Source organism: Pelodiscus sinensis, unplaced genomic scaffold, assembly GCF_049634645.1.
Source record: "Pelodiscus sinensis isolate JC-2024 unplaced genomic scaffold, ASM4963464v1 ctg34, whole genome shotgun sequence".
In the NCBI taxonomy this organism is placed as follows: Eukaryota; Metazoa; Chordata; order Testudines; family Trionychidae; genus Pelodiscus; species Pelodiscus sinensis.
Genome location: NW_027465849.1, coordinates 4,373,022 through 4,398,776, shown reverse-complemented (window position 1 = coordinate 4,398,776; position 25,755 = coordinate 4,373,022). Strand labels below are relative to the sequence as shown.

Sequence of the window (25,755 nt, the reverse complement as noted above, 5' to 3'; positions counted from 1 at the left end):
GGTATTGGTCGATCGTTGTGTCCTTAGGACTAAGCCTAGTTACAAGGGCAGAGTCCAGTGTTGTCTGAGGATTCACTCTGTTTTCCCAACTCCAAGCAAAACGGAGGTTGGGTGCAAGGGGAGAGCTTTACCTTAGCGGAGGAGATACCTAAGGGTATGTCTACACTACAGCGCTAACTGGAACTAACTTAGTTCGAATTAGTTAATTCGAACTAAGCTAATTCGAACTAGCGCATCTAGAACTAAAAACTAGTTCGAATTAGCGTTTTGCTAATTCTAACTAGCATGTCCACATTAAGTGGACCCTGAACTGGGGTTAAGGCTGGCCGGAAGCAGTGCCGGCAGGGCATCAGAGGAGGACTTAGAGAGTGGAGCTGCTGTCTCAGGCTAGCCGAGGGCTGCGCTTAAAGAGTCCCGACCCCCACCCCGGACAGACAGTTCTAAGGGGTGCCCCGCTTGCAAAGCAGTCCTGGCTTGGAGTGCCCGGAGTACCCACACTGGGCACATCACAGCACTCGGCCATCAGACCGGCTGCACTTGCCGCAGGCTGCCATCTGAGGAGAGGGGGCAATTGGGAGGCTGCAGGAGAGGTTCCACCCCCAGAAGCCCGCAGAGCCAGCCCAGTCCTCCCCATCGGGGGCTCGTACCCCATTCCTCCCTCACCTCCTTCCACTTACCCTTCCCTAGCCCCCCTTCTTGATGTACAAAATAAAGAAAACGGGTGGTCAAAAATAGAATCTCTCTTTATTGAACAAAACTCGGGGAGACTGGGAAAAGGAGGTGGGAGAGGGGAAGAGAGAGGGTGAGAGAGGGGAGGGCAACTAAAATGATCAGAGGTTTGGAAGAGGTCCCATATGAAGAGAGGCTAAAGAGACTGGGACTTTTCAGTTTAGAAAAGAGGAGACTGAGAAGGGATAAGATAGAGGTCTATAATAGCATGAGTGGGGTGGAGAGGGTGCATACAGAAAAGTTCTTCATTAGTTCCCATAATAGAAGGACTAGAGGACACCAAAGGAAAGGAATGGGTAGCAGGCTTCAAACTAGTAACAGAAAGTTGTTCTTCACAAAGCAAAGTGTCAACATGTGGAACTCCTTGCTGCAGGAGGCTGTGAAGGCTAGAACTAGAACAGAGTTTAAAGAGAAGTGAGATAAAGTCATGGAGATTGGATCCATGGAGTGGTATTAGCCAGGGGGTAGGAGTGGTGTCCCTGCCCAAAGTTTGTGGAAGTCTGGAGAGGGATGGCACGAGACAAACGGCTTGATCACTGTCGTCGGTCCACCCCCTCCAGGGTCCCTAGGGTTGGCCGCTGTCCGCAGACAGGCTACTGGGCTAGATGGACCTTTGGTCTGACCCAGTACAGCCATTGTAAGCTCAGGGCTCAGGGTCGGGGGTCTCAGTGGACCACCTTGATTTTCATGCACACCTGCTCCTGGGTGGCCAGGCTGGCAGCTCTCCTGCCCTAGCCGGCCGCTTTCCTGTGCCTAGTGCAGAGGTCGTGGACGAGGTCCACGATGTCCACACTAGACCAGGTGGGTGCCCGCCTCTTGCGGTCCCGGGCAAGCTCCCAGGAGCCGCCAGCCTGGTCCCGGGAAGAGGGGGAGGGCTGGGGGGCATCGGGTGGCTGGCTCGAGCCGTGCCAGGTGCAGGGTCTGCTGGCTGGGTGCTGGCAGGCTTGCACCTGGCACGGGCATCGTAGCCAGCCCGTGCCCTTTTAAGGGGCCTGGGGCCGGGAGGGGGGCAGAAGAGTTTCCCTGGTGTTGGCCAGAGTGGCCACCAGGGCAAGCTGGGGAGGGCTAGCCTCCCACTAGTTCGAATTAAGGGGCTACACACCCCTTAATTCGAACTAGTAAGTTCGAACTAGGCTTAGTCCTCGTACAATGAGGTTTTCCTAGTTTGAACTAAGCACTCCGCTAGTTCGAATTAAGTTTGAACTAGCAGAGCGCTAGTGTAGCGCCTATGAAAGTTAATTCGAACTAACGTCCGTTAGTTGGAATTAACTTTGTAGTGTAGACATACCCCCAGTGATCTCTCTCCCTGGAAAACGGTTTATTTTTATATTTCCTTTAAATCACTTGGGTGGTGGCCGCGCGGAACCAGTCTTGTCTTTTGGATCTCAGGGGGCCTGAGATTGAATAAGTGTATCGGCGGGAGTCACAGAGACAGGGTTTGCAGCGGTTCTTCTGCTAGCCAGCCCCCATCTCTGCACGCAGAGGGTCTGGTTGGGGGACTGAGCCATGACAGAGCCGCTGGTGAGGGGCAGAGCAATGTGTCGGTGAGCAAAGCTGTGTGGTTCCTCATGCCCCGGCTCCCTCCTGATGAATGTTGCTGTTGGGGGGGGGAGAGTTAGGAAGTGAGGAGTCTGGGGGATTCATGGGGGGGGGGGTTGCATGCACAGGGCAGTGTTCAGGGGAGGGGGAGTTTGATGTTGCAGAGAACAGCCCATATCTTGAGCCCCAGAAACTGATATTAGAGGTTCAGCTGGAAGACTTGGGGGGCTGATCTGGACAGCGAGGGAGCCGGCAGAGCGCAGGGGAGACTAAGACAGGCTGGGCTGAGGGAGGCCAGGCCTAAGAGGCGCCACCCCGGAGGACCGACGGGACAAGTGTGGGCGCAACCTGTGAGCCATGACCGGGGTCACTCGAATCCAGATCCGCCCCATACCGGTCCAGCCCCATGTGCTGTCTGCCTGCAACCTTCTCCCTAGGATGAGCTGTGTCTTAGCGCTACATGTGGGCGCACTGAACTAACAGCTTCTGTGCTCCACCCCAGAGATGGCTGCAGCTCAGCAATATGCCGAGGACCCCACTGTTAAAAGGCGCCCCACAACAGAGGTGGCTGCGTGTTAGTGCTGGGTGAGTGGTCACTATATAAACAATTGCCGTGTCCTGTCCCGTCACAGCTGCATGACAACAGAGCCTGGCTCTCTCCGTAGGTACCACGCCCCACTCCCCAGGGGGCTGCGTGTCAGTGCCGGGAGGGTGAGCTAGAATACACAGCTGCTGTGTCCCACTCGGAGCTGGCTGTCTTCCCGTGCAGAGGAGGCAAACCCTGGATCAGCAGCTGCCCCGCTCACCCCCGGAGATGTCTGTGTGGGGAGAGCAACCCTGTACAAACAGGTGTGAATGATCCTGGTTTGAGCCAGATCTGTGCTGTGCCCCAGAAGTGGCTGCATCTCAGCACCGGGTGAGTGATCCCTGGATAAACAGCTGCTGCGCCCCACCCCAGAGGTGGCTGCCCCGCAGTGCTGGAGGCAGCGACTCGGTGCTGTTGGCAAAGCACACTGGCAGAAAGGGCTGGGGAAAGGCAGAGCACTGGGAACAGGCCCCGTGTGAGCACAGTGCCAGCCTGAGTCTCCCTTGGGGCGATCCCAGCTCACGAGGACGAGCCCCGCTCCTGGCGTTCCCTGCACGGGGGCAATCAGCCCTTCTGCCATGGCCGGGGACCTGCTCCTGCCTCCCGTCCATGGAGTGGGGCGGGGACGGGCTAGCGGCCCTGCAGGGCAGAGCCCCCGACTGTCCTGCTCCTTCTCCCAGTCCTGCCTGATGGGAAGGGAACTCGGGCAGCCCATGGGCAGCAGGCCTGCAGCCAGAGCTCCAAAGCCAAGCCCCAGTCCCCAGGTCCCTAGCTAGGAAATGCCCAGGGGGCTACCAGGCAGCTCCCTCGCCCACCGCTGCCAGGCAGGGCCACTCAGCAGAAGGGGCAGGTGGCCGCGTGACAGGGCCAGGGCTAGGGGAGCACAGCCGAGCACACAGCACTTACCCCATCCCCCGGGGCACGGCTCCCTGCTCCGCCTCGACTCTGCTTCTTCCTCGCTGGGCAGAGCCGCGAGTGGGAGAGAAGCCGGAAGGGGGGGCACTCCTTCCCATGCCCCTCCCGCACAGCACAGGGGCAAGGGGAGGTCTGGACTGGCCCGGCCCACCCATCCTGCTGAGCTTGCACAGGAAGGGCTGCCAGAGCACCAAGCCCTCCAAAGTCCAATGCAGCGGCGCAAGGGAGGAGCGGCCGCATTCCTGGGCGGCGGATTCTGCTTCCCCACAAAAAGGGGAGGGGCTGGAGCGCCCCACGCCGGAGACGTGAGAACGCTTGGCACCCTCAGTTCCTAGGCAAGGTGGGGAAACCGAGGCATGGTCAAGTGACTTGTCCAGAAAGGCAACGGCACGGCTGGGAATCAACCCAGGAGTCCTGGCTCCTGAATTCCAGCCGTCAAGAAACTCCCCCTGAGGGCCTAAGACAGAACGGAGGAGTCTTGACACCAGCCCCCGCTGCTCTGACCACTCAGCCCCGCTGCCCTCCCCCCCCAAAAGCAGGAGTTGCCTGGCCCTATTGCTCCTTGAGCAAGGCTCACCTCCTGGCTCAGGGGTGCTGCAGCTTCATAAATCCCCACCAGCGCCAGCCACGCACGGCTCCCTGCTCCTTCGCGGTGCTGCTGGGTTCTGCTGTTCCGGGGAGCCCTGGCCAGGAGCCGACTCCATCCCTGCTCAGAAACCCGGTGGTACGTGTGGACACGCGCAGGCGTTGGTTTGCCCCTAGGGCGCCGTGTATGAGGGCAGCGGCTAGAGGCGCCGGCTGAGCGGAGGTGCTGCTGCGCTCGGTGCTGCACAGGCTGGGCTGGACTGGGGCTCCGTGCAGTCACCCTTGCGGGTCTTACGGTGGCACGTGGAGATCCGGTCCACGTGGGCCCAGGACACACCGAGGGGACTCAGGCGCTGCTGGTACCAAAGGCCAGGGCAGGTTAAGGCTCCCCTAGCCCACCCTGAGGCCTTGCCAGGGAGGCAGAAGCCAGTGGGGGCTCGGCTCCATCTCAGGCCCGCTGCCCTGGGGTGGCTCTGGGGTGCCTGGGGGGCAGGCCAGTGTTGGGGCAGGAGGTGCTCAGGGCTCTGGCCACGGGGAGGGGCAGGCTCACCCACCACCCATGGGCAGACCCAAGTCAGCAGGTCTGCAGCGCAGCACGGACGCGTGGCCACGGCCCAAGCCCAGGCTGACGGTGCCACGGGCTGCTCACAGGCCCGGGGCTCAGGGCCTGCAGTAGCCGCTAAGGCTCCCTCAGCACTAGCGCTGGCTTCGGCTGGACGGCCGCGGCTCAGGGGCGTGAATAAGGCCCGAGGCCTCTAGCAGCAGCTGCAAGACCCCTACCAGCACTGACCCTGTACAGCACCAGGCACCAGGGCTGTGGCTGGGGGCTCCTACAACCCACCTCATCCCACCGGCCTGGCAAGCTGCAGCCGCAGGGCGCCAGAGGCTTTTGCTCTGAGGCCCTGATCCGAGCTGCTGCACCCAGAGCAGAACCAGGGACCTCGGGAGCAGCGCCGTGGCCAGAGGACTGCACAACTCCCAGCCTGGGGGATGGGCACAGTGGGTGACTGGTCGCACACACAGAGCTTGGACAGGAACCCGGGGCTCCCAGCACAGGGGCCTTTCACCCCCCCATGCCCAGCCAGGGCAGTTTGTCCAGACGAGACCCTCACTCTGTAGAGCACACCGGGGGGGGGGGGGTTGCGGGCAAAGGTCACCGAGGGGGGTAGTTAGATGCCTGCTTATCCCCATGCAACACCGGGGGGAGGGGGGCCGAGTTGTGAACGGGGGCTTGAACCTGTAACCTCCAGACAAGTACAGCCAGCGGCACCTCCAGCAGCCAAAGGGCAGGGCAAGGGCAGAGCCTGGGCACTGGGGGCAGGGAGCCTGGGGGCTGCACTGGGACAGCAGCAATACAACCCCCCCCTTTCCTGACCCCCTCTCGCTCCATCCTGGGGGGCGGATGCAGCTTTCATGGACAAGGGCCACCTGGCCCCAGGACAGTGGCAATTTGCGGACACGCGTCAGGAGCCCGTCGCCACCTTCCTGTTCGCTGCCCCGCTGGAACTGGGTTCGAGGTGCAAGGTCTGGTGTCCCTCGCCTCAAGCCAGCCCCCCCCCCCCCCCTCCGGGCTACACTGGAGCAAGCTTCCCGTAGAAGGGAAAGCCCCCAGCCCCCGAGCCAGCCCGTCCCCTCTCCACTGCCATGGGGCCAGCCCCATTCCCAACGCTCCCCGCCCCGATGCCAGCGGCCAGGCTGCAGGCCGTGCTCCCTGGCAGAGTGGGGCCCCGGGGCCCTGCTCCCAGCCTGCCTCGAGGAAGGCAGTGGCGGGAGCTACATGCTCCTGTTTCGAAGGCAAGAATTCCCTGGGCCCGGCGTGCCGTGCGGTGGGTTTATTGAACCGTGTCGTGGCGCTATGGCTCACACGGCGCAGCCAAGGGGCACGCCCTGCGAGGCGCCAGGCACCGGGACAAGCCCCGGCACGAACGCAGGGAACTAGGCACCCAGCAGCCTCCGAACGCCAGTCAGCCCAGTCACAGGGACTGGGGGCAGATTCAGCTCCCGGCTCGCTGTGACCCACCCAGCGGGGCCCCGGCTGCCCAGTGTGAGCGGCGAGTCATTCCCCACCGGAGCCATGTACTGAGGGGCCCGGTGAATTCCCCGCCACCGGCACGTTTACAATCCAGCTAGAAGATCGGCATTGGCAAGTGTTTTGGGGCAGTTGCGGGGGCGTGTATAATAGACAATCACAGTGGGCTCTTCTGGCCTTGGAATCTAACCCCCCCCACACCCCCGCTTTAGCCATTAGACAGCCCCACCCCGTCCCAGAGCCTGACGGACCCCGGGCGTCCTGACCCCAGCTGCACCTCTAACCACTAGACAGCACTCCCCTCCCAGAGTCACAAATAGCAACCAGGAGCCCCAACTCCCCTGTCTAGCTACTAGACCCTCCATCCCTCCCAGAGGTGGGAGTGTAACACCATCCCCTGCTGTAACCACTACTCCACACTCCCTCGTGGAGTCCTGGGCCCCACCCTCAGTCACTCAAAATCAGTGGCCGTGTGAGAACCTGGGAGCTGAGCACAGAGCAGCCTGACCCACATGTCTTTTCTGCCACGGACCCGCTCCTGCCCCTCCCCTTGGGGCCCTGTCCCCCATTTACTCCTCTTTCCCCTCCCTTTGCCGCTCACTGCTTTTCCCCGCTCCCCTCCCCCCACGGCGGTCAGAGGGACACATCTGCAGAGCCAGGGCAGGGAGCTGCAGCAGGGATGCAAGCGACTAGTCGACTACCCGATAAGCAAATGCGATCAGATAGTCGAGTAGAGACTCAACTAGTCGCTCCCCCACGCCCCCTGCTGCCTGTATCAGAAAGAGGCAGTGGGGGAGGGGGAGAGCAGGAGCTGGTGCTGGGGGGAGCCGGCTTAAAAGCCGATTCCCCCCAGCACCGACTCTATGGGGGGCAGGGGAGGCAGTGGCGTCTCTAGTGCTGCGCTTCTCCCTTTGAAATGTACAAGAGCAGCCTTGTACATTTCAAAGGCAGAGGCGCAGCAGGATCGCAAGGGCGCCCCTTATCGACTAATCGAGTAGTTGATGGAAATTCCATCGAGATTCATGGAAGTTCATCGAGATGTAACATCCTTAAGCTGCAGCCTCCCATGGCAGGAAGGAGGTGGACCCGGCTGTGTGGGGCTGGCGCAGGTGATGACTCGGCCCCTCTCCAGTCTGCAGTGACTGGACTTTGGGTGTCCAGTCGATAGATCTGACCAGACATTGTCGGATCCCCTTCTTGATCCGGACTGTCTGGTTGAAAACTGGCCACCCGGCCACCCTACTCCCAGTGTTCCTCTAATCTTTTCCATCCATGTGCAGAGGTTTTCCATAGCTGTGTGGCATACATTTTATGTGCACCGGGCCGTGTGCGAATAGAAACAAACCTAGCCGTGGGTGCTCTGCTATTCAGCTGGGCAGCATTGGAATAATTTCTCCTGAGGCGGTGCACACGTGTCCAGCTTCCAGGGCACCCTGCCTATGCCACTGCACACTCCGTGGGAATGCAGGGAAGTCAAGCAGCCCGCTCCTATCCCACGGGCCCCTGAGTGGACGTATTTTCCGTCCCAGCTTGCCAAGCCAGGGATGAGGGAAAACACGAGGCAACCCCGGCACTTTCAGCAGCAGAGGACTAGCAGCAATGCCTTGCAAAGCTGCTGGCCTAGAACAGGACAAACAGAAGCAACTTTCCCTTTGTGTCTTGTGGGGCAATCAGACCTCCCCTCTCCCGGCCCTTAGGCCAAGCTCAGGGATGGCGGGTGCACGAGGCGCCGTGCTGCAGGACGAGAGGCGCCGTCAGACCACGGCCACGTCTCTGGCAGCTGCGTGGCGCCCTGGCAGTGGCCAAGAGGCCAGGGCAGATCCGGGCGTGGTGGCAAGCCAGGGTGGTCACAGGTGGAAGGGAAGAGCCTGGCCTGAAGCAGGAGAACTAGCACCAGCTGGGGCAAACCGATCCAAGCTGCTCGCAGGCCGGCAGGCACAACTCAAGCGCCTGCCTGCCCACGCACAATGGAACTGCATGGCCCCAGAGTTGGAGGGGCAGTGGTGAAAACCAGGGGGGCACCCATAGTGTCCCGGGGGACCGAATGAACACAAGGGCCACTGTGCTACTGCCCTGGTCCCACAAAGGGGCGTGATACCAGCTTAAGGCCTTTATACTGGCAGAACTGCAGCCACACTTGGGGTTGCAGGAGGAGAACTATATGGCTAGGTCTACACTCGCGGTTTCTTGTGCAAGAACATCTTGCGCAAGAGTTCTTGTGCAAGAAAACGTCCACACTGCCATGTGCGAGCTGTGCTTTTGCACAAGAGCATCCATGGCCGTGTGGACGCTCTCTTGCACAAGAAAGCTCTGATGCCCGTTTTAGCCATAGGGCTTTCTTGCACAAGAAACCCCTGCTGAGCGTCCACACTGCCCTCTTGTGCAAGAGCCCCTGTGCAAGAGGGCTTACACCTGTTAAAAAAGAGCGTAGCTCTTGCACAAGAAGCCCCCTCTTACCACACCGTACTGTAAATTTACTTGCACAAGAGCAGGCGGGAAGTGTGGACGCTCTGCAGATTCTTGCGCAAGAACGATCGTACTTGCGCAAGAAGCCGCGAGTGTAGACATAGCCTATGGGTTCCAGGAAAGCACCCTCCTGCCCATGCAGTTACCCCGGCACAAAACGTCTGCATAGACCAGGCCTGGGCTTTCTGGCTTTTAGGACAAGAAGCCAGGGGCTTAAACTGCAGCCGGGGGGTTAGGTTGGACATTAGGAAAAACTTCCCAGCTGTCAGGGTGGTTAAGCACCGAAATAAATTACCTAGGGAGGCTGTGGAATCTCCATCACTGGAGAGATTTAAGAGCAGGTCACACAGACATCTATCAGGAGGGTCTAGATGGTGCTTGGTCCTGCCACGAGGGCAGGGGACTGGACTTGATGAGCTTGCGAGGTCCCTTCCAGTTGTCGTGTTCTGTGAGTCTCTGATTCCCAACAGCCCCTCCTCTGTACTTTGCTGCCTCCGAATTGGAGGGGGGGTTCAAATTGTTGCAGTTTTTGTCCCTAGACTAGCACCAGGGCTAGTTCTCCGCAGAGTCCTGCAGGGCAGGCTGCAAGGTCAGGGTCTCTACTGTAAAGCGAGCTGTACAGGCATCTCAGACTGAGCTCAGGGCCCGGCCCTGCCCCTGCAGTCTGACAGGACAAAGCCGCCCTTACTGTACAGATTGGGAAGGACCCAGGCCTAGAAAGATGGAGGAACTTGCCCAGGATCGCAGCAGAGGTGGGGAGTGAACCCCTGCGAGCGCTTTAATCGCAGGGCGGGGCTACTTCTGTTCTCGTACCCCTCCCCCAATATTCACAGACTGCCACGGCCTCCCCCGGTTCCCACTTTAGACCTGCGCAAGGCCAGCTCCCATCGCCTCCCTGCTTCCTTGTGCTCCCTCCCTCTGTCTCTTGAGCCTTATGCCTCGCACAGGCCTCTGCCACTCAAGGTAACAGAGTCACTCCCTCCACCGGCAGCAGTAGCAGACCATTAACCAGCTTGCGAGAAAGCATTGGTCTGCCCATGAGTTCGGTTTCTCAGGGTGTCCTGATCCCCGGTAAAGAAGCAAAACAGGAGGCGGCTGCCTCCCCATCTCAATTTCATTGCCCTTTGGGGGTGACCTTTAACTTTGCCACCCTGCAAACCCTTCTCCCCTGCTGCTCTAGGTGGGCCCGGCAGATAGCAGTCCATACCCTTCAATCAAGGCCCTCCTGCTGGTCTCTAAAGCCAAGCCTGGTTCTCAGCCCCAGGAAGCTTTTTGCCTTCCAGGAGGCTGAGCCTGCACTGCCTATGCCCAAAGTGGAAGGGGTTCAAGGACTGTTTACTGCCGCTACCTGCTGCGGAGACCTGAGGAGGCCTCCAGCTATGGGGCCTCCAGCCAGTGGGACAGTAAAAATCCAGGCTCTGTGCATGGATCAGCTGGCATGACAGCCCGTGAAAGAAATAGGTGAGGGCAGTTCCTTGTGCACAGGGGGAGGCGGAGGGAGAGGTCCTATGGGACTACCACAGCAAGCCTGCTCTGCTTAGCTACCCTGTCTGCTCCTCCAGCCTAGATGCTGTTCAGGAAGGATCCAGTCCCAGGCTTCCGCAAGGCAAGGGATTTCCTGCTGCCCGATTTCTCCTCTTCCGCGTAGTACCCCTGCTCCATCGTGGCCGTCAGGTACTTGAACAGACTCTGCAAGGGGAGAGGAGCGAGATTGCACACAGCGGGAGGCCTGTGCCCGGTCGCCCTGGGCGCAGGGAAGGCATCTTTTGCCCTCTGTCACACAGCATGACTTGCTAGCACGGCGCCTCCTACTGGTCACTTGGGAATTAGCTCTTCAGGGTCTCTCCTGCTGGTACCTTTTCCTGGCTCCCCCACCTTGCATAAGGGCCCACGTCCCTCCCAGATTACAGTGCCCTTCCTTCTTGGTACTGCCCGGCTGCAGCACCCCCACACTTTGGGGTCCTCCCTTTCCAGGGAACGCACAATTCCCCTAGAGCCCCCTTGCCTCAGTGACCCACTGCCAGTCTTCATCCAGCCCCTGCCACGGGGGACACACTGCAATCTGGAATGGCCACTCATCAGTGGCCAGGGGTGTGGACCTGCTGCCTTTGCCTATCCTGGCTGTGTCCCTTAGTACCCTCAGGCCTTGCTCCAGCTCTGCTCTAAGTCAGGAACCTCCAGCTAGAGCAAGAGTGAGTCTGTATCTGCCCCCCCCCCCCTCCCTCCCAGGACCCTCTATTTACACAGCTCCAGCTGGGCCCTAATTGGCTCATCCCAGCCACAGCTGCTGGCTCCACAGCTCCACCTCCTGCCCTCTCCCCGGCTGCCCTGCCCCAGTGTGGGGCAGACGCCCCATCACACCCTCCCACACAATCCACTCAAATCTGGCTGAGTCAGAAGCCTCTGGGGAGGGGAATCAGTTTGCACATGCTCAGAAAAGACAGGTGAGCGTTTGGCAACTAAATTCTCCAAAGATTCCATCTGCACTGAGCATGCTCCGGCCCCCCACGCGGAACTGAGCCTGCTCCAGGCTAAGCTCGCAGGGGCTGAGAGGGACTTTCCCTTTGCAGGATCTTATCATGATACATACAGGCCGGGGGCAGGGACTGAGCCCCATGCACGCCCTGAGTGCACCATGCAGGGTCTAGCCCAGGCGCTGCTCTAACTCTTGCTCCATCTGAGCCCTGGGGGCAGAGAACAGCCACAGCACCGGGCGCCCTGGCCCCACCCCATCCACCCCCTATGGGCTCTGGGGGGCATTGAACAGCCACAGCACAGTGTGCTCCGGCCACACCCCAAATCTGCCCCCTATGGGCCCTGGGGGGCAGTGAACAGCCACAGCACAGGGCACCCTGGCCCCACCCCATCCACCCTCTATGGGCCCTGGGGGGCAGAGAACAGCCACAGCACAGGCACCCTGGCCTCACCCCAAATCCGCCCCCTATGGTCTCTGGGGGGCAGAGAACAGCCACAGCACAGTGTGCTCCAGCCACACCCCCGATCCGCCCCCCTATGGGCCCTGGGGGGCAGTGAACAGCCACAGCACAGGCACCCTGGCCCCACCCCATCCACCCCTTATGGGCTCTGGGGGGCAGTGAACAGCCACAGCATAGTGTGCTGCGGCCACACCCCCGATCCGCCCCCTATGGGCCCTGGGGAGCAGAGAACAGCTACAGCACAGTGTGCTGCGGCCACACCCCTGATCCGCCCCCTATGGGCACTGGGGAGCAGAGACCAGCCACAGCGCACTGTGCTCCATACCCACTCCTAGGGCAAGCAGGAAGCCAAACCCCTGGAAGATTTGTCCAGCTCCCCTGGCTGCCACTGATTGTGAGAGCCCCACACAAAGGGCTCAGGGCCGGATGAAGAACCAGAGGGGTCCAGGAGAGGGTGAAGTCTCCGCGGAGCCGCTGCCTACCTGCCATGCCTCCTGCAGCTCCGGTGTCCACCGCTCCTTGAGGATGGGCTGCACCGCGCTGACGAACTGGACGCCGACGTACTGGAAACAGAGCAGAGGTGGGGTCAGAGGAAGACGCCAGCCCCAGCCCTTCTCGGCCCAAACGACAGACCGATCTGTGGCAAACACAGACCAGGCCAGGCATGGCTGGGTGCTGCCCTCTGCACGGGTCTCTCCCTGGGACCTCCGCTGGGCCTGTAGCCATGCAGGCTGGGGAAGCGCCCGGACTGGTGAACTGTGGGGAAAGGGTTTCGTACTGGGGCGTGCTGGGAAAATTGGTTGGTCTGAGTGAACAGCGGGAACCACCCTTTGTACTGGAGCATGGTGGAGGGGAACCACAGTCTGCAGGAGTGCACGCTGGGGAAACATGCTGGGGAGAAAAACATTCTACTAGTGCATGCTGGGGAAAAAATGTTTGTGGTAGTGCATGCTGGGAAAAAGCCATGTGTGCCAGGCCACAGCATGCTGGAGAAAATCATTTGCACCAGCGTGAGCTGGGGAAAAAGCCATTTGTACTAGTGGAGAAAAACAAGGCGTTTGTTCCCAGGCATGCTGGGGAAATGGCTTTGCACTGGACCAGGCTGGGGAAATCACTCCCATCCTCCCACCATCACTGGACCAGAGTGCAGAGGATTCTGGGTGTCCTGGCCTGCGCCCTGTGGTGCAATGCACTGTGGATTGCCTCTGTGCAGGAGGGTAAGCGGCTCCTGTCTGTGCAACCCAGGAGCCAGCCCCCAGAGGACGGCAAGGTCCGTCCCCCCTCGCCCTGCAGCCCAGGCCCTGGAGCGCTCACCTCATAGTACTTGGGAGGGGCACTGTATCTGTAGTGATTCCTGCCGAGCTCGAAGGCCAGGTGTTCCAGCTTGTCCTCTTGGTCCAGCCGGGCCACGCTTTTCTCGATGAAGGACATCACCCTGGGATGGGGCAGAACCGACTGGGACGTCGCTGGATTGCCCTGCGCTGGGGCTGTTCCCTGCCAACATCCCACCCTCGAGCCTGCCAGACTGGCCCACCTCGCACTGGGAGAAACACCTTCCTGACCTGCTCACTGCCAGTGCCCTGATGCATGAAGATGCAGAGCCTGGAGTCCTGGAAGCTTCCACAGTGAGTTGTGGGTATTCAGCACCTCGGGAAAGTGAACCCCTGGCACCGGTCCAGCTTCCCAGAATTGCCCCAGCTCAATAACCATCTTTGGCAGGGAGTCCCCAGGATAAGTAGGACTGGGCTGTAGACATCAGGGCCTTATTCTTTGGATAATACTAATATTGATCTAGCCAACTGACTAGATCCCCCTCCGATCGCCTCCAAGTCCCCCCTCCCCCTGTTCCTAGCCCCCGTCTCCTCTCCAACCCCTTCTAGCTTTCTTCCCATCATGCTCCCTATCCTATCCCATCCCAAGGGTGGGCCTGAATCCAGCCCCGAGCCTCCCGAAACGCAGTCTTCCCATCTCGGATCACTCCCGTTGATGTGGTTCAATTACTCTCTATTCCAAAGCCGGGGCTGGCGGGAGAGCCCCTCCGCCCTTTAGGGAGCAGCTTCATATCCCACTTGAGCCGGCACAGTGAGGGGAAATGTCGCTCCCCAGCCAGATCCAAGAATGGAACCCAGGAGTTCTGGTTCCTAGCCTCTCCCTGCTCTCCCCACTAGACCCCACTCCCCCCCTCCTGAGATCCAGGCGTGCATGCGGCTCCTGCGTGGCTCAGCCTTTGGCCTCTTGACCCAGGAGGCCGGGCACAGAGGTGAGATCCATCGCACGGTGCGGGGACCCACCTGAGGCCGTGGGCTTGCAGCTCCTTGCTCATCTTGAGCTGCTGCAGGTCCTCAATGTCCCGGAAGAGGAAGAAAGCATCTTTGCACTCAGGGTGGGTCTCGAATAGCCTGAGTGGGGGAGGGGAGACGGAGTTAGGGGATTGGGCGCTTGCTTGCCCTTTAACTTGGCCTTTTTGTGCTCCTGGGCTGCTGGGCAGTGCACCGGAGCGACCCCTAGTGGTGGTGGGAAAGTAACACTCTGCCACCTAAGTTCCCAGCCCACCCGGCACATTGTACTGGGGGCGGTTCACCGGCTTGCGCTGATGGTGCTGTGGGAAGCAACTTGACCTCGGCAGTGACCAGGAGAGAACCCAGGAGTCCTGGGCACTAAGCCGACCCTTCATTCTAGGGGCCCAGGGGTCGGTGGAAGTACCCGGCATAGCTCCGGCCCTTAGCTCAATTAATGTTGGTTTCTGGCAAAACAAAATGCAGCTGTACGTGCTTCATTTGCATCATTGCTCTGGGGCTGGGGGCTCAGTGTGCAGGCTGCCCCAGGGGGAGGGAACTACCCCAGCCCTCTGTCACCGCGGCAGCAGCTTGGGGTCAGGTGAGAGGTGCCTCTTCATGGCCGCTGCAGCTCCAGCAGGCAGAGCCAGGGGAAGGGTGCCTGTTCCACCTCGGGCAGGTAGAGGTTCGTCTGCTCCCTGCACTCCCCAGGCAGTGAGGAATGCAGCAGCCTGTGCACTTTCCCCTCACTCCCTAGTGAAGGGGAACAGACAGCAGTATTCCCATACAAATTGGGAGGAGGGAGGGATTCAGCAACCCCTGAAGGGTGCCTGGGGGGGTGGGAGGCTCAGGGCTGGGGCAGTCCCAGATAGGAGGTGTCCCCAGCCTGCCCCTTTCACCTGCCTGATGACACAATCCCATTCCAGGCACATCCCACTTTCCTGGCACAACCAATCCCTTATCTCCAATGCAGGACCAACCCCAACGAAATCATCTCAGCCAGGGCTTTGTCAAGCTGGGCCTTAAAAGCTTCTAAGGAAGGAGGCCAGCACCAGGTCCAATGGGGCCCTGATCTCGGTCACTGTGTGTCTGGACAGCGCCCGGCCCGAATGGCCCAGATCTTGGTCACCATGTGTCTGGGCAGTACCCGGCCTGACGGGGCTCTGATCTTGGTCACTGTGTGGCAGACCCCTTTTGTGCAAGAGCCCTTATTCCTCAGAAAATGAGGTTTACAGGCTGTTGCACAAACGTTTTTTTTTTTTCCGACAAATGGCCCCGTCTACACAGGGCTTTTTATCGCAAAAACCTCTTCTGCAAAAAGGATCGGAAGAAGATATGCAAATGAGAGCGCTGTGAAAAGGATGTGTTAAGGCCTACCCTGAGTATGTCAAATGAGCACTAATTTAGTTGAAAGTGTAAAAGGAAGGCAGCATTGCCAAGATACAGGAGACATAAACAGGAAAAAAAACAGAATTTGATTGGATGACCAACAATAACCCCACTTTTAGGGAAATAGACATAACAAAACCAGCAAAAGCAACAAAGTGCCGATAACCCCAAATAAGAAGCAGACGCAAGTCCAAAAAAGGCAGAATGAGTAATGTCAGCATAGCCAGGCGAGAGGAAAAATACCAAAGCAGGGTATGTAAGGTTGAACTAAACAGACCAAAATGGGACAGGTTGCGAATCTGAAAAAGCCAGGTCTGATCAACCAGGGCTCCCTCCCCGGCACTGAATCTCGCTGCAGCTCATAAGCTCCAAAAGGGGAACATCGGTCGTAAGTTGCAACGAAAAATCCGAAAGGAAAGACATAAAGAAAAGACTATCTCCTGAATCTAAACAATGCTTCTATCCATCTTAATGTAAGTATTATGTAGGTATGTCTGATAACTCCACAAACTGTTCAAAGGTAACTTTGGAGGGTATAGCTGTAGGACGGGTTATTATTCTCGTTTTATTTGTACTGTTTTTTCTATTCTTTATTTGTATGTTACACTGTCTTAAAAGAATTAAAGATAGTGAATTGATTTAAATGAAAAATTAATTATAAAAGTAAATAGAAATAAATTTTTGGTTAACCCTAAAAGGAAGTATTCCTCAGTCTGTGGTTTCAAATCCCTTGAAGAACCAATCACCAGTTCCCGAAAAGCGCGAGATATGCAAATGAGCACTCCATTTGCACTTACTCTTCCGCAAAACACCCGGGCTATGCCTACACTGGTGGATAATTGTGCAAAAAGGGCCGTTCTTCTGGAAAGCGTCCACACTGCCCACCCATTCTTGTGCAAGAAGATTTACAGTACCGCGTGGTAAGAGAGGGCTTCTTGTGCAAGAGCTACACTCTTTTTTAACAGCTGTAAGCCCTCTTGTGCAGGAGCTCTTGCACAAGGGGGCAGTGTGGCTGCCTGGCAGGGATTTCTTGTGCAAGAAAGCCCTATGGCTAAAATGGCCATCAGAGCTTTCTTGTGCAAGAGAGCGTCCACACGGCCATGGATGCTCTTGCACAAAAGCACAGCTCACACATGGCAGTGTGGATGTTTCTTGTGCAAGAAGCCGCCAGTGTAGACATAGCCTCACAGTGTAGACGTCAAGAGAATAAGCTAGGGACCTCCAGGGAAAAAAGACCTTCCTTGGCTTGGAGGTTTAGCTGAAATAAGACAGTTTTCGGGTGAGTTTGCACTAAGTTTGACTGTGTTAGAACAAGCTCCGCGTTTACTGTTTATTTTAAATTCGTAATTTACTTTGCTGTTTTCACTTGCAACTGCTGAAACCCGACTGTACTTAGTGAAAGCATTTGGCTGTGTCTAGACTGGCAAGTTTTTCCGCAAAAGCATTTGCGGAAAAACTTGCCAGCTGTCTACACTGGCCGCTTGAATTTCCGCAAGAACACTGATGATCTCATGTAAATGCTTTTGCGCAAGAGGGCCAGTGTAGACAACACGGTATTGTTTTGCGCAAAAAAGCCCCGATTGCGAAAATGGTGATCGGGGCTTTCTTACGCAAAACCGCATGTAGATTGGCACGGACGCTTTTCTGCAAAAAGTGCTTTTGTGGAAAAGCGTCCGTGCCAATCTAGACGCTCTTTTCCGCAAATGCTTTTAATAGAAAACTTTTCCATTAAAAGCATTTGCAGAAAATCATGCAGGTCTAGACACAGCCCTTGTGTTTACTATCATCCCTGTGTGAATCATTGTTACCTGGGGGAGCAACCAGTGTGCCCTTCCATTCCCTGCTAAAGGGTGCTGCCTGAGTGGTTGTTTTGGGGTTCGGATCCCAGTTGGGGTTGGTTACCTGGATGCTGGGCCTGAAACTGCCTTCTCCTCAGACCTGAAGTGACTCAGTGTCTGCATTGCTCTTCGGGGGGAGGGGGAGGTCTCAACTCGGGGCCTTGGCTGGGGGAGACCAGACCTGGCCTGGCGGGACAGGGCGGAGAGAAGCCCCAGAGAGCAAGGTGGCGAGTGCAGTGGCTTTGTCAGCACCCGGGAAGCAGCCTCAAGGGGTCTCTGGTGACCCCCCCCACACACTCAGACGTGGCCTGTGGGTGCTACCATAACCCACTTAAGCCTAAAGCAAACACTGGCTAAGAAATCCCTTGAGGGACCCATTTGCCAAGCCCAAAGGGCACAAGGGTGCTGCTGGGCTAATGCTCCAAACGAGCGGCTCCGGGCAGCGCCGAGGGTGGGGGGCAAGGTGGCATGCTCTGGGCAGCGCTAAAAGTGGGGGGCAGGGGAGCATGCTCCGGGCAGCGCGGAAGGTGGGGGGCAGGGGAGCGTGCTCTGGGCAGTGCTGAAGGTGGGGGGAAGGGAGGTGTGCTCCGGACAGTGCTGAAAGTGCGGGGTAGGGGGGCGTGCTCTGGGCAGCGCTGAAGGTGGGGGGCAGGGGCACATGCTCGGGGCAGCGCTGAGGACTGCAGGGGGGTGCTGTGGGCTGGGGGGTGCTCTGAGTGGCTCTGACAGCTCGGGGGGAGGGGGAGCATGCTCCAGGCGGCTCTGAGGATTGGGGGAGGTGTTCCGGGTGATGCTGTGGACTGGGGGGTGCTCCCAGCAGCTCTGATGGCTCGGGGGGCTCCTAGCGGCTCTGAGGGCTGGGGGGCTCTGAGGGCTGGGGTGGGTGCCCCACCCTTTCCGCCCACTGCTCCACCCTTTCCGCCCAAGCCCCTGCCCATTGTGGGAGCGCGGAGCAGCCCCCCACTCACACATGCTTTGCCCAGGGCCCGCACAGGCTGTTGGCTCCCCTGCCCACAGCACAGCACCCCTAGTTTCATCTCCCCCCTCTTACCTTTCCCCAAGGACTTTCAGCCTGTCGCCCACCTCCTCCCGGAGCTCAGAGAGCTGGGCACATGCCGGATGCCGGGGGTGAGGGGCCTCTCCCCTCACGGTCAGCACTGACCCCAGTGCCCCAGCATGGCCCCAGGGGCGCTGTGCTGCGGGGGCGGGGGCTCCCCTGCCTGTCACAATGGCCCGTCCAGGTGTATCAATCAACCCTCCACACACGCGATACAGAACCCCACGGGAGGCTGCGAGGTCGGGGGAGCGGTTCCAAGAGGGTTTATGGTTTTGGGAAATGGATTTGCTTTGCGTGGAACTGTCACCTCGCGCAGAGCAGCGGACTCCTGGGACCCCGCCCCAGCTGTGTCCTGGACGAACACCAGCAGGCCGGGCTCCCTGCCCCAGCTGTGCCCCAGCCTCATTCACTGAGTCTCAGGGCTCCGGGGTCCTCTCCCCAGCTGTGCACCCGATTCCCTGGGAGTCTCAGGGCTCCGGGGTCCTCTCCCCAGCTGTGCGCCCGACTCCCTGGGAGTCTCAGGGCTCCGGGGTCCTCTTCCCAGCTGTGCGCCCGACTCCCTGGGAGTCTCAGGGCTCCTGGGTCCTCTCCCCAGCTGTGCGCCCCACTCCCTGGGAGTCTCAGGGCTCCTGGGTCCTCTTCCCAGCTGTGCGCCTGACTCCCTGGGAGTCTCAGGGCTCCGGGGTCCTCTCCCCCGCTGTGCACCCGACTCCCTGGGAGTCTCAGGGCTCCGGGGTCCTCTCCCCAGCTGTGCGCCCGACTCCCTGGGAGTCTCAGGGCTCCGGGGTCCTCTCCCCAGCTGTGCACCCGACTCCCTGGGAGTCTCAGGGCTCCTGGGTCCTCTTCCCAGCTGTGCGCCCGACTCCCTGGGAGTCTCAGGGCTCCGGGGTCCTCTCCCCAGCTGTGCCTAGACTGTGTGATTGTTGGTCAGCTTTTTGCTGCTCTGTGCCTCGGTTTCCCCCTCAGTAAAAGGAGGAGAGTGGCCTTGTCCTGGCACAGGTGAGATTTCCTGCTGCTGTTTGAGATGTTTGGGTTTAAGGCCCCGCAATTCCAGGCTCAGTCTAACGGGCTGTGGTTATGCCCACAGCAAGTTCGGCTAAAGGGAATCAGGCACTTCCCCCCGGGTTAGCTCCTGGGCCACTGCGACACAGGTCAAGTCCCTAAAACTGCAGAGAGGAGCTGGGTTAGAGGCGCCAGCTCTGCCTGTTCCAAAGCCCAGACTTGAAAATCCCCACTGGCCTCCAGCAGTAGAGGGGCATATGACACACAGTTTGGCCGATTCAGTCCAGCAGTGAGCAACACAGCCCTGATGCACTAGCCCCTGGCGGTTTAGTTGCAAGGGAAGCTGAGCCCAACTATGGATAGTGGGGGGACTTGGTGCTGGTTAATTAGGAGCCTTTATGCAAAGCAGCCGGAAGGCGGCGAGGAGGAAAAGCCGCAGGGATGAAAAACCACCCCTGCTGGGATCTACCAGAAGTGAGTGCTTTCCTGGACCAAGCCCTTTCTGCACGGCTGACTGTGCCTTGGTTATTCATGCAGGGCCTGGGGTGGGGTGCTACGATGGTGCAGAGCCAGTTGCTAAGAGAGAGCAGAAGGCGATTGTTGTGCTCGTCACAAGGGGCTGAAATCCTGCACTTGCTGAGTCTCCTGAGCCACTGGCCAGTGAGACAACCCACTGGTTTACAGGCATGGAAACAACCAGCTGCAAACGTCACCAGGAAATGCCCCATGGAGGTGCTCCGACTTAACTGCATCCCCTTAACTCTGACCCCCGGGATGTGCATGTGGGTGGGGAGGCAGCGTGACCTCACAGACAGCACATTCACGTGGGATGTCGGACACCCAGGCACCAGTCCACTAGGTCCTGCTGGAGAGCCATGTGGTGCCCCTTTCAGATGCAGGGGGCAAGCCGGCCGGGGGCAGCAATTGCCTGCATGTGAAGGATGCCCCTGCTAAGACTCCTCATTCTCCTGCAGAGCACTGGTCAGCTCTGCCTTGAACCCAGCCGCTCTGATGAGACTCAAACGTTTTGGTCCTCGCCGTTGTGAGCCGCGGGCAGAAACCGAGGGGCCCCCGAAGCAGGGAACCGGCAAAATGAGATCTGTCCGGACAGGCACCCGTGCTACAGAAGAAGGGAAAATCCCTGCCCATCTGCCCCAGGAGGAAAGTACCTTCTCTTTGGCTACATCTGCAAGGAAAGACCCATGATGGTCACAGGGTGGGAGCCCAGCTCCTGGGTTCCAGCCCCGCTCTGGGAGGGATGTGGGGCCCAGTGGGTAGAGTCAGGGTTCACTAGCCATGTGGCACTGCCATGAACCAGCCCTGCCTGCCAGATGCATCCTGCCTCACGAAGGAACGTGGCAGAGCATTAGCCGGAGGCACAAGGCAACTGGCTTCTGTTCCTGGCTCTGCGGCTGATCTGCTGGGTGACTGCCCAATCGTGTCCCTGCTCTGTGCCTCAGTTTCCCCTCCCAACCAATGGCATTTCTGGGACTCTCGCTCACTGGATGTCTGCCCAGCACCTGGCACAGCAGGGTCCAGAGCTCGCCCTGGGTCTGCACAGCGCAATGCAGATCACTCCAAATGAATCGATAAGGGCCCAAAGGGGTGAGGAGACCCCCCCCCCCCCAGCTCTGACTGCGCCTTGGTTTCCCAGCCGGCCTAACAACCCTCATTAGGCAGCTGATGCCATCGGACAGGCTTGCTGTGTTTCCAAGTGATTTGCTGCTTCTCCTATTGGCTTAGCCAGGAGGCCGGCAGCCGGAAAACTGGAGTAAGTGCTGCCATATGGAACACGCCAGGGGCCCTGGTGCCACGGCAGAGGAGTCTCCCCCCACACTCTGCCACAGCCGGCCGGGGCCCCAGATACACAGTCAAGGGACAGGGGTTGAAGACCAGCTGGGCAGGGGAACGTTAAACCTGCCCCTCCCGGGAGATGAACATGGCCTGCGAGAGGCGGGTTTCTCTGCCCCGACTCCTCTGGGCCTCACTCACCTGCTCAGAGCCCTTCGGCTCTCTCGGCCACCTGAACCTCCCCATGGGGCGGGGCGGGGGGGAAGGTTCCCCATCTGGTATGGGGCTAGCATATGGCCTTCAGCCTTGGGGCCCAGCCAGAGCACCCTGCACTGGGCTACTCCCAGAGCCCATAGGGGCAGATGGGGGCATGGCTGGTGGGTGCTGCGCTGGGGCTGTTCTCTGCTCCCCAGGGCCCATAGGGGGCAGATTGGGGTCATGGCTGGAGCTCCCTGCGCTGGGTATGTTCTCTGCCCCCCAGGGTCCATAGGGGGCAGATTGGGGTCATGGCTGGAGCTCCCTGCACTGGGTCTGTTCTCTGCTCCCCAGGGCCCATAGGGGGCAGATTGGGGTCATGGCTGGAGCTCCCTGCACTGGGGCTGTTCTCTGCCCCCCAGGGCCCATAGGGGGCAGATCAGGAGTGGGGCCAGAGAGCATCCTGTGCTGTGCTACTGCTGTGAAAAGCTCAAAGGCTCAGAGCAAACAGAACACCAGGAGGGAGACCCCAGAATTCAGAACCCCCTTGAACATCTCGGGGTTCCAGCTGTGATTGGGGGTGCTCTGGAGCCCTTAGCGCTGGCGACGCTGTACAACTCGCTGTCTCCGGGGTCCGTTAAGGTGAGGGCGATGAGATGCATGGGCTGGGTGTGATGGCGAGTTGGGGTTCCTCCGATCTTGCAGCCCTGTAGCAGCAAGAACAGACTCCACCAGCCAGCAAAATAGAGGGGGTTTATTGCTGCTCCTGCATACAGCACAGCACAGATGTGATGGCTACATCTACACCGGCAAGATTTTGCACAAATACTTTTAACGCAAGAGTTTTTGCGTGAAAGTATTTGTGCAAGAGAGCGGCTACACTGGCATGTGCTTTTGCACAAGAGATGTGCTTTTGTGCAAGAGCATCCGTGCCAGTGTAGACGCTCTCTTGTGCAAGAAAGCTCTGCTGGCCATTTTAGCCATCGGGCTTTCTTGTGCAAGAAATTCACGTTGCCTGTCTACACTGGCCTCTTGCACAAGAACAGCTGCGCAAAAGGGCTTATTCCTGAGCGGGAGCGTCATCGTTCTTGCACAAGAAGCCCTGATTTCTTACATTAGAACGTCAGTGTTCTTGCGCAAGAACACACGGCCAGTGTAGAGAGGCAGCATGTTTTTACAAGAGTCTTCAAGAGTCTGGGCCAGGATGCCGCAGACCCCTAGATTCCAGCCTCCTCCTTAGTCTGTTTCCTTCGTGGTTCCAGCCCAAAACTGCCTCTTCCCCAACACTCAATTCTTTTGCTCCATCTCTTCCCAGCCGGTTCGGTCACTGTCATGGGTCCCTCAAGATGCCCCCGCTCCGGGCAGTGCTTACAGACAGAGGCCAGTAGGGGTCACCCCAGCCTAAGCACAGCAGCCAGCAAGGTACTGACACTACATCACACCGGGGTCAGCGCCTGCCAGGTGTGCCCGCTCTGTGGAGGAATGGCCGCTTCCCCAGTGCTGAGTATCCAGCCGTCCCCTCAAGCCCCCAAAGCCTTCCAGCAGAAGCCTCTTGCGCAAAACCAGCTGCTAATTAATTATGCAAATGAAGCACCTAGTCCGCATTTCATTTGCATGAGCTGTTGCGGAAGAAGGCTGCAGTATAGACATAGCCCTGGTGTGCTCCCTGTCCCATAGAGCAGCACTTAGACCACTTGCAGTGAGTGATAAGAAAAAGGGAGCTCTACAGCCCAAACGGAGAGCCAGCTGGCTTACAGCGCAGGCTGTAGAGGCTCCTACACTGAGGTCCTAGGTTCAAATCTGTCTGGTGGGGATTACACAAGGCAGAAAACAATTTACCATTAAGAGCCAGACCCAAGACTTGTGCCACGGGGTGGTTTCCTTTGGCTTCCTGCTAAGGCTCAGTGTCTCATCTGGAAGGGTAGCACCATGGCCACATCCCCAGTAGCATAGGTGGGCAGCTCTCCAGGGGAGTCAACGGACCAGAACCCCAGCTGGTGTAATGGGCCACGCTGGAGTCAAAGGAGCAGTGCTGACTGACACCAGTGGAGGATCTGGGCCCCCCGGGGGGGGGGCAGTTAGTGCCCCCTTTGATACCCCGATGTCAGTTCTGAACCCACTTGCATTTCATGCTCTGCTTAGCCAGGACTGGTTGGTTCTATTCCTAGCTCCGGAGGGGAATGGGGTCTAGTGGTTACAGCCAAAGGTGGGCAGGACTCCTGGGTTCTTGCTGAGCAGGGACGGGGGGTTAGGTAGCAAGGCTAGGCACCGGGATTATGTGGCTCTCTTTCCATGCTTATATAGAGCCCATGCTAGAAAGATGAAGCTTTATAAAGCCAAGCAGCACCCAGGAGAGTGCCCCATGGCTGTAGCGGGCCGGAGGATTTTCTTTGGGGTCAAAAACTGCGGAGGCTTCTTCCCCAGCAACGCACCCCAGAACGAGCGAGCCGGGAACGCTTGAGGACAGAGCCCAGGACAGGGACGCGGGATGCCAGGGAGCAGGCATGTGGGTGGCCGGCAGCCTCCACGCCCAGACGGCCACGGCGCCCGCGCCTTGGCTCACCTGATGAAGACGATGATGCCGACCCGTGCGATACTGTCATGCAGGATGCGCCAGGACTCCTGGATCCGCTCCTTCTGCGCACCCGCCGGCGGGAAGGGACCAGCCTCCAGCCCCTCGCCGCCGCACACCGGCCCCGCTTTCCACGCCGCTCGGTCCTTCTGCTCGGCCTCGGAGCTGCGTTTCCCCGGGGCGCTCCCCGAACCCGACAGAGCGCACCCCATCTCTCTTGAGGCGAGGGGACTCAAACCCACCTCCAGCAGGGCCGTCCTGGATCTTCCAAACCAGCTAGGCAGGGAGAGATGCAGCAAATGAGGAGCCTGCATCTGGGGTGAATGTATACCCTCCTCCCTCCCCTGGGAGAGAAGATGCAGAGGGGCTACCCGAGGGCAGAGCTTGCAGCGGGACACACGGACACTAGCGATCGCTATTTGAAGGGATGCAGCTCTGCAGGCTGACAGAGCCTGGGAGACAGCTGGCATAAATCAACTCCTTCCAAGTTGGCTGAGCCCCGGCTATTTCCACCCACCGAGGAGCCGGCCCTGCAACTCCAAATGCTCCCAGCCAACACACCCATGCCGGGAAGCCCTGATGTGGTCTAGCAGTGGCCCCCACCTACCTAGAGAGGCCCCCGGGCGACCAGGAGGAGGCTGCTGGAGATGGTGAAGGCGGCCAGCGAGGGTGTGTGTGTGTATGTGTGTGTGTGTGTGTGTGTGTGTGTGTGTGTGTTTTTGGCGCTCCAACGTGCAGGTGGGTCGTCTTTGCACAGAGCTGAGCAGTGCAGCCATCCCAGGGTCCTAGACAGCACAGGCTCAGCTAACCAATGGGAGCATCAAGCCTCCTAGTCAATGCACATGTGAAGGGGGGGGGGGGCAGCTTTCAGAGGAGCTCCCCAGCCAGCCAGTCGCTGTTCTGGGCCTGTGCCGATAACACGCTCTCCGGACCTGAACCCAGCCCATTCTCTCGAGGACAATCCATGCGGCCAGCACCCCCCACTATAGATTCCGATACCCCTTGGGCCTCTTCCAGGGCATGGGGGGTGTCACCTTGCTGGTGTGGCTCAGAGACTGGCGGGGGATGTAGCCTATTAATCTGCCCCCTCCTCCAGTGCCAAGCAAGGTGCAAGTAAGCCACTTCTTCCAGGTTCCACCTGCTCTGGGCCCATCTACACCCCCTGCCCTGCAACCCAACCATAGGCCATCTGCACCCACCTCTCCCCATTACTGGTGATGGTGCTAGAGAGCAGAGAATTCTGGGAATTTTTAAAGGTCGTAGTAGCTGAACAACCCTGGGAAGCATTGTTGCTGTTTTACAGATGGGGAAACTGAGGCACAGCATGGGGGATGAGGGGCAAGGAAAACCTACCCAAAGCTCACCCAGCAGCAGCACCAGGAATAAAACCCAGGTGTCCTGCTTCCTCCTCCAGGGCCCTAGCCCCTGTACTGCACTTCCCCACTTACGGTTGGGGAAACTGAGGCACAGTGCTGTGACAGGGCTTGTCCAAGGTCCAACAGGGTGCTGAGACTGGGACCCAGGACTGCTGAATCCCAGCGTCTAACTCCCCTCCCCCACTAGACCGGTCTTTCTACCCCGCTTGCTTACCACATTGCATTCTGGGATGCCTGCCCCAGAGGGGGGCCCAGCTAAGGACTGGCAGGGATGTGGTCCCCTGGGGAGTCTCGGTCTGCTAACCAGCCTCCCCCAACACGGGCTCAGGAGAATTCCAGCAGGGCCTGGATTTCTTCAAACTTATCTCCTGCCATCTGCATCCGCTTCCCAAAGGTCGGCGCGCTCTCTGGCTGCCTCCTCCCCGCCTCGCACCCCCTCCCCTGCCTCGCTGCACACGCGCAGGCCCAGGACTG

General features: G+C 59.0%; 2 protein-coding genes and 1 long non-coding RNA gene across 20 annotated transcripts in view; 1 reads left to right on the top strand and 2 right to left on the bottom strand.

Moving 5' to 3' along the window:
• Positions 1–3,918, bottom strand: part of LOC142823814 (interleukin-15-like) — a 24,592-nt gene extending 20,674 nt beyond the window's left edge. For 4 of the 14 annotated variants that reach the window (XR_012898923.1, XR_012898920.1, XR_012898921.1 and 1 more), the window contains exon 1: positions 3,761–3,909. The gene's annotated coding sequence lies outside the window, so the exon portion shown is untranslated. Of the gene's footprint in view, positions 1–3,760 lie in introns of all 14 variants that reach the window. The other 10 variants (XR_012898925.1, XM_075915323.1, XR_012898919.1 and 7 more) reach the window with 9 other exon arrangements.
• LOC142823815 (uncharacterized) lies at positions 2,978–16,949 on the top strand. 3 transcript variants are annotated; one of them, XR_012898927.1, is made up of 4 exons: positions 2,978–3,184; positions 10,412–10,523; positions 12,121–12,365; positions 13,187–16,949. It is a non-coding gene; the product is annotated as an uncharacterized LOC142823815 (long non-coding RNA). The 3 variants fall into 3 exon arrangements; XR_012898926.1 differs by lacking the exon at positions 2,978–3,184 and adding an exon at positions 3,987–4,109; XR_012898928.1 differs by lacking the exon at positions 2,978–3,184 and adding an exon at positions 4,139–4,493.
• LOC102460529 (neuroglobin-like) lies at positions 9,162–25,755 on the bottom strand. 3 transcript variants are annotated; one of them, XM_075915327.1, is made up of 6 exons: positions 25,496–25,755; positions 23,897–24,181; positions 14,077–14,184; positions 13,100–13,220; positions 12,268–12,348; positions 9,162–10,538 (listed from the first exon to the last, which is right to left on the bottom strand). In XM_075915327.1, the coding sequence occupies exons 1-6, from the start codon at positions 25,498–25,500 to the stop codon at positions 10,413–10,415; spliced, it is 726 nt and encodes a 241-aa protein (XP_075771442.1). In that variant the 5' UTR covers positions 25,501–25,755; the 3' UTR covers positions 9,162–10,412. The 3 variants fall into 3 exon arrangements, with proteins under 3 accessions (XP_075771442.1, XP_075771443.1, XP_075771441.1); XM_075915328.1 differs by lacking the exon at positions 25,496–25,755 and adding an exon at positions 24,513–24,821; XM_075915326.1 differs by lacking the exon at positions 25,496–25,755 and having other exon boundaries at positions 23,897–24,379.

Excerpts from the sequence above, each read along its gene's own strand:
- LOC102460529 (XM_075915326.1), bottom strand. The coding sequence starts at position 24,375 with ATGCCAGCTGTCTCCCAGGCTCTGTCAGCCTGCAGAGCTGCATCCCTT. Across the intron at positions 14,185-23,896 it reads GGCATCATCGTCTTCATCAG|GCTATTCGAGACCCACCCTG; the intron begins GTGAGCCAAGGC and ends TCCCCCACTCAG. Across the intron at positions 12,349-13,099 it reads CCCCTCCCAAGTACTATGAG|TACGTCGGCGTCCAGTTCGT; the intron begins GTGAGCGCTCCA and ends CTCTGTTTCCAG.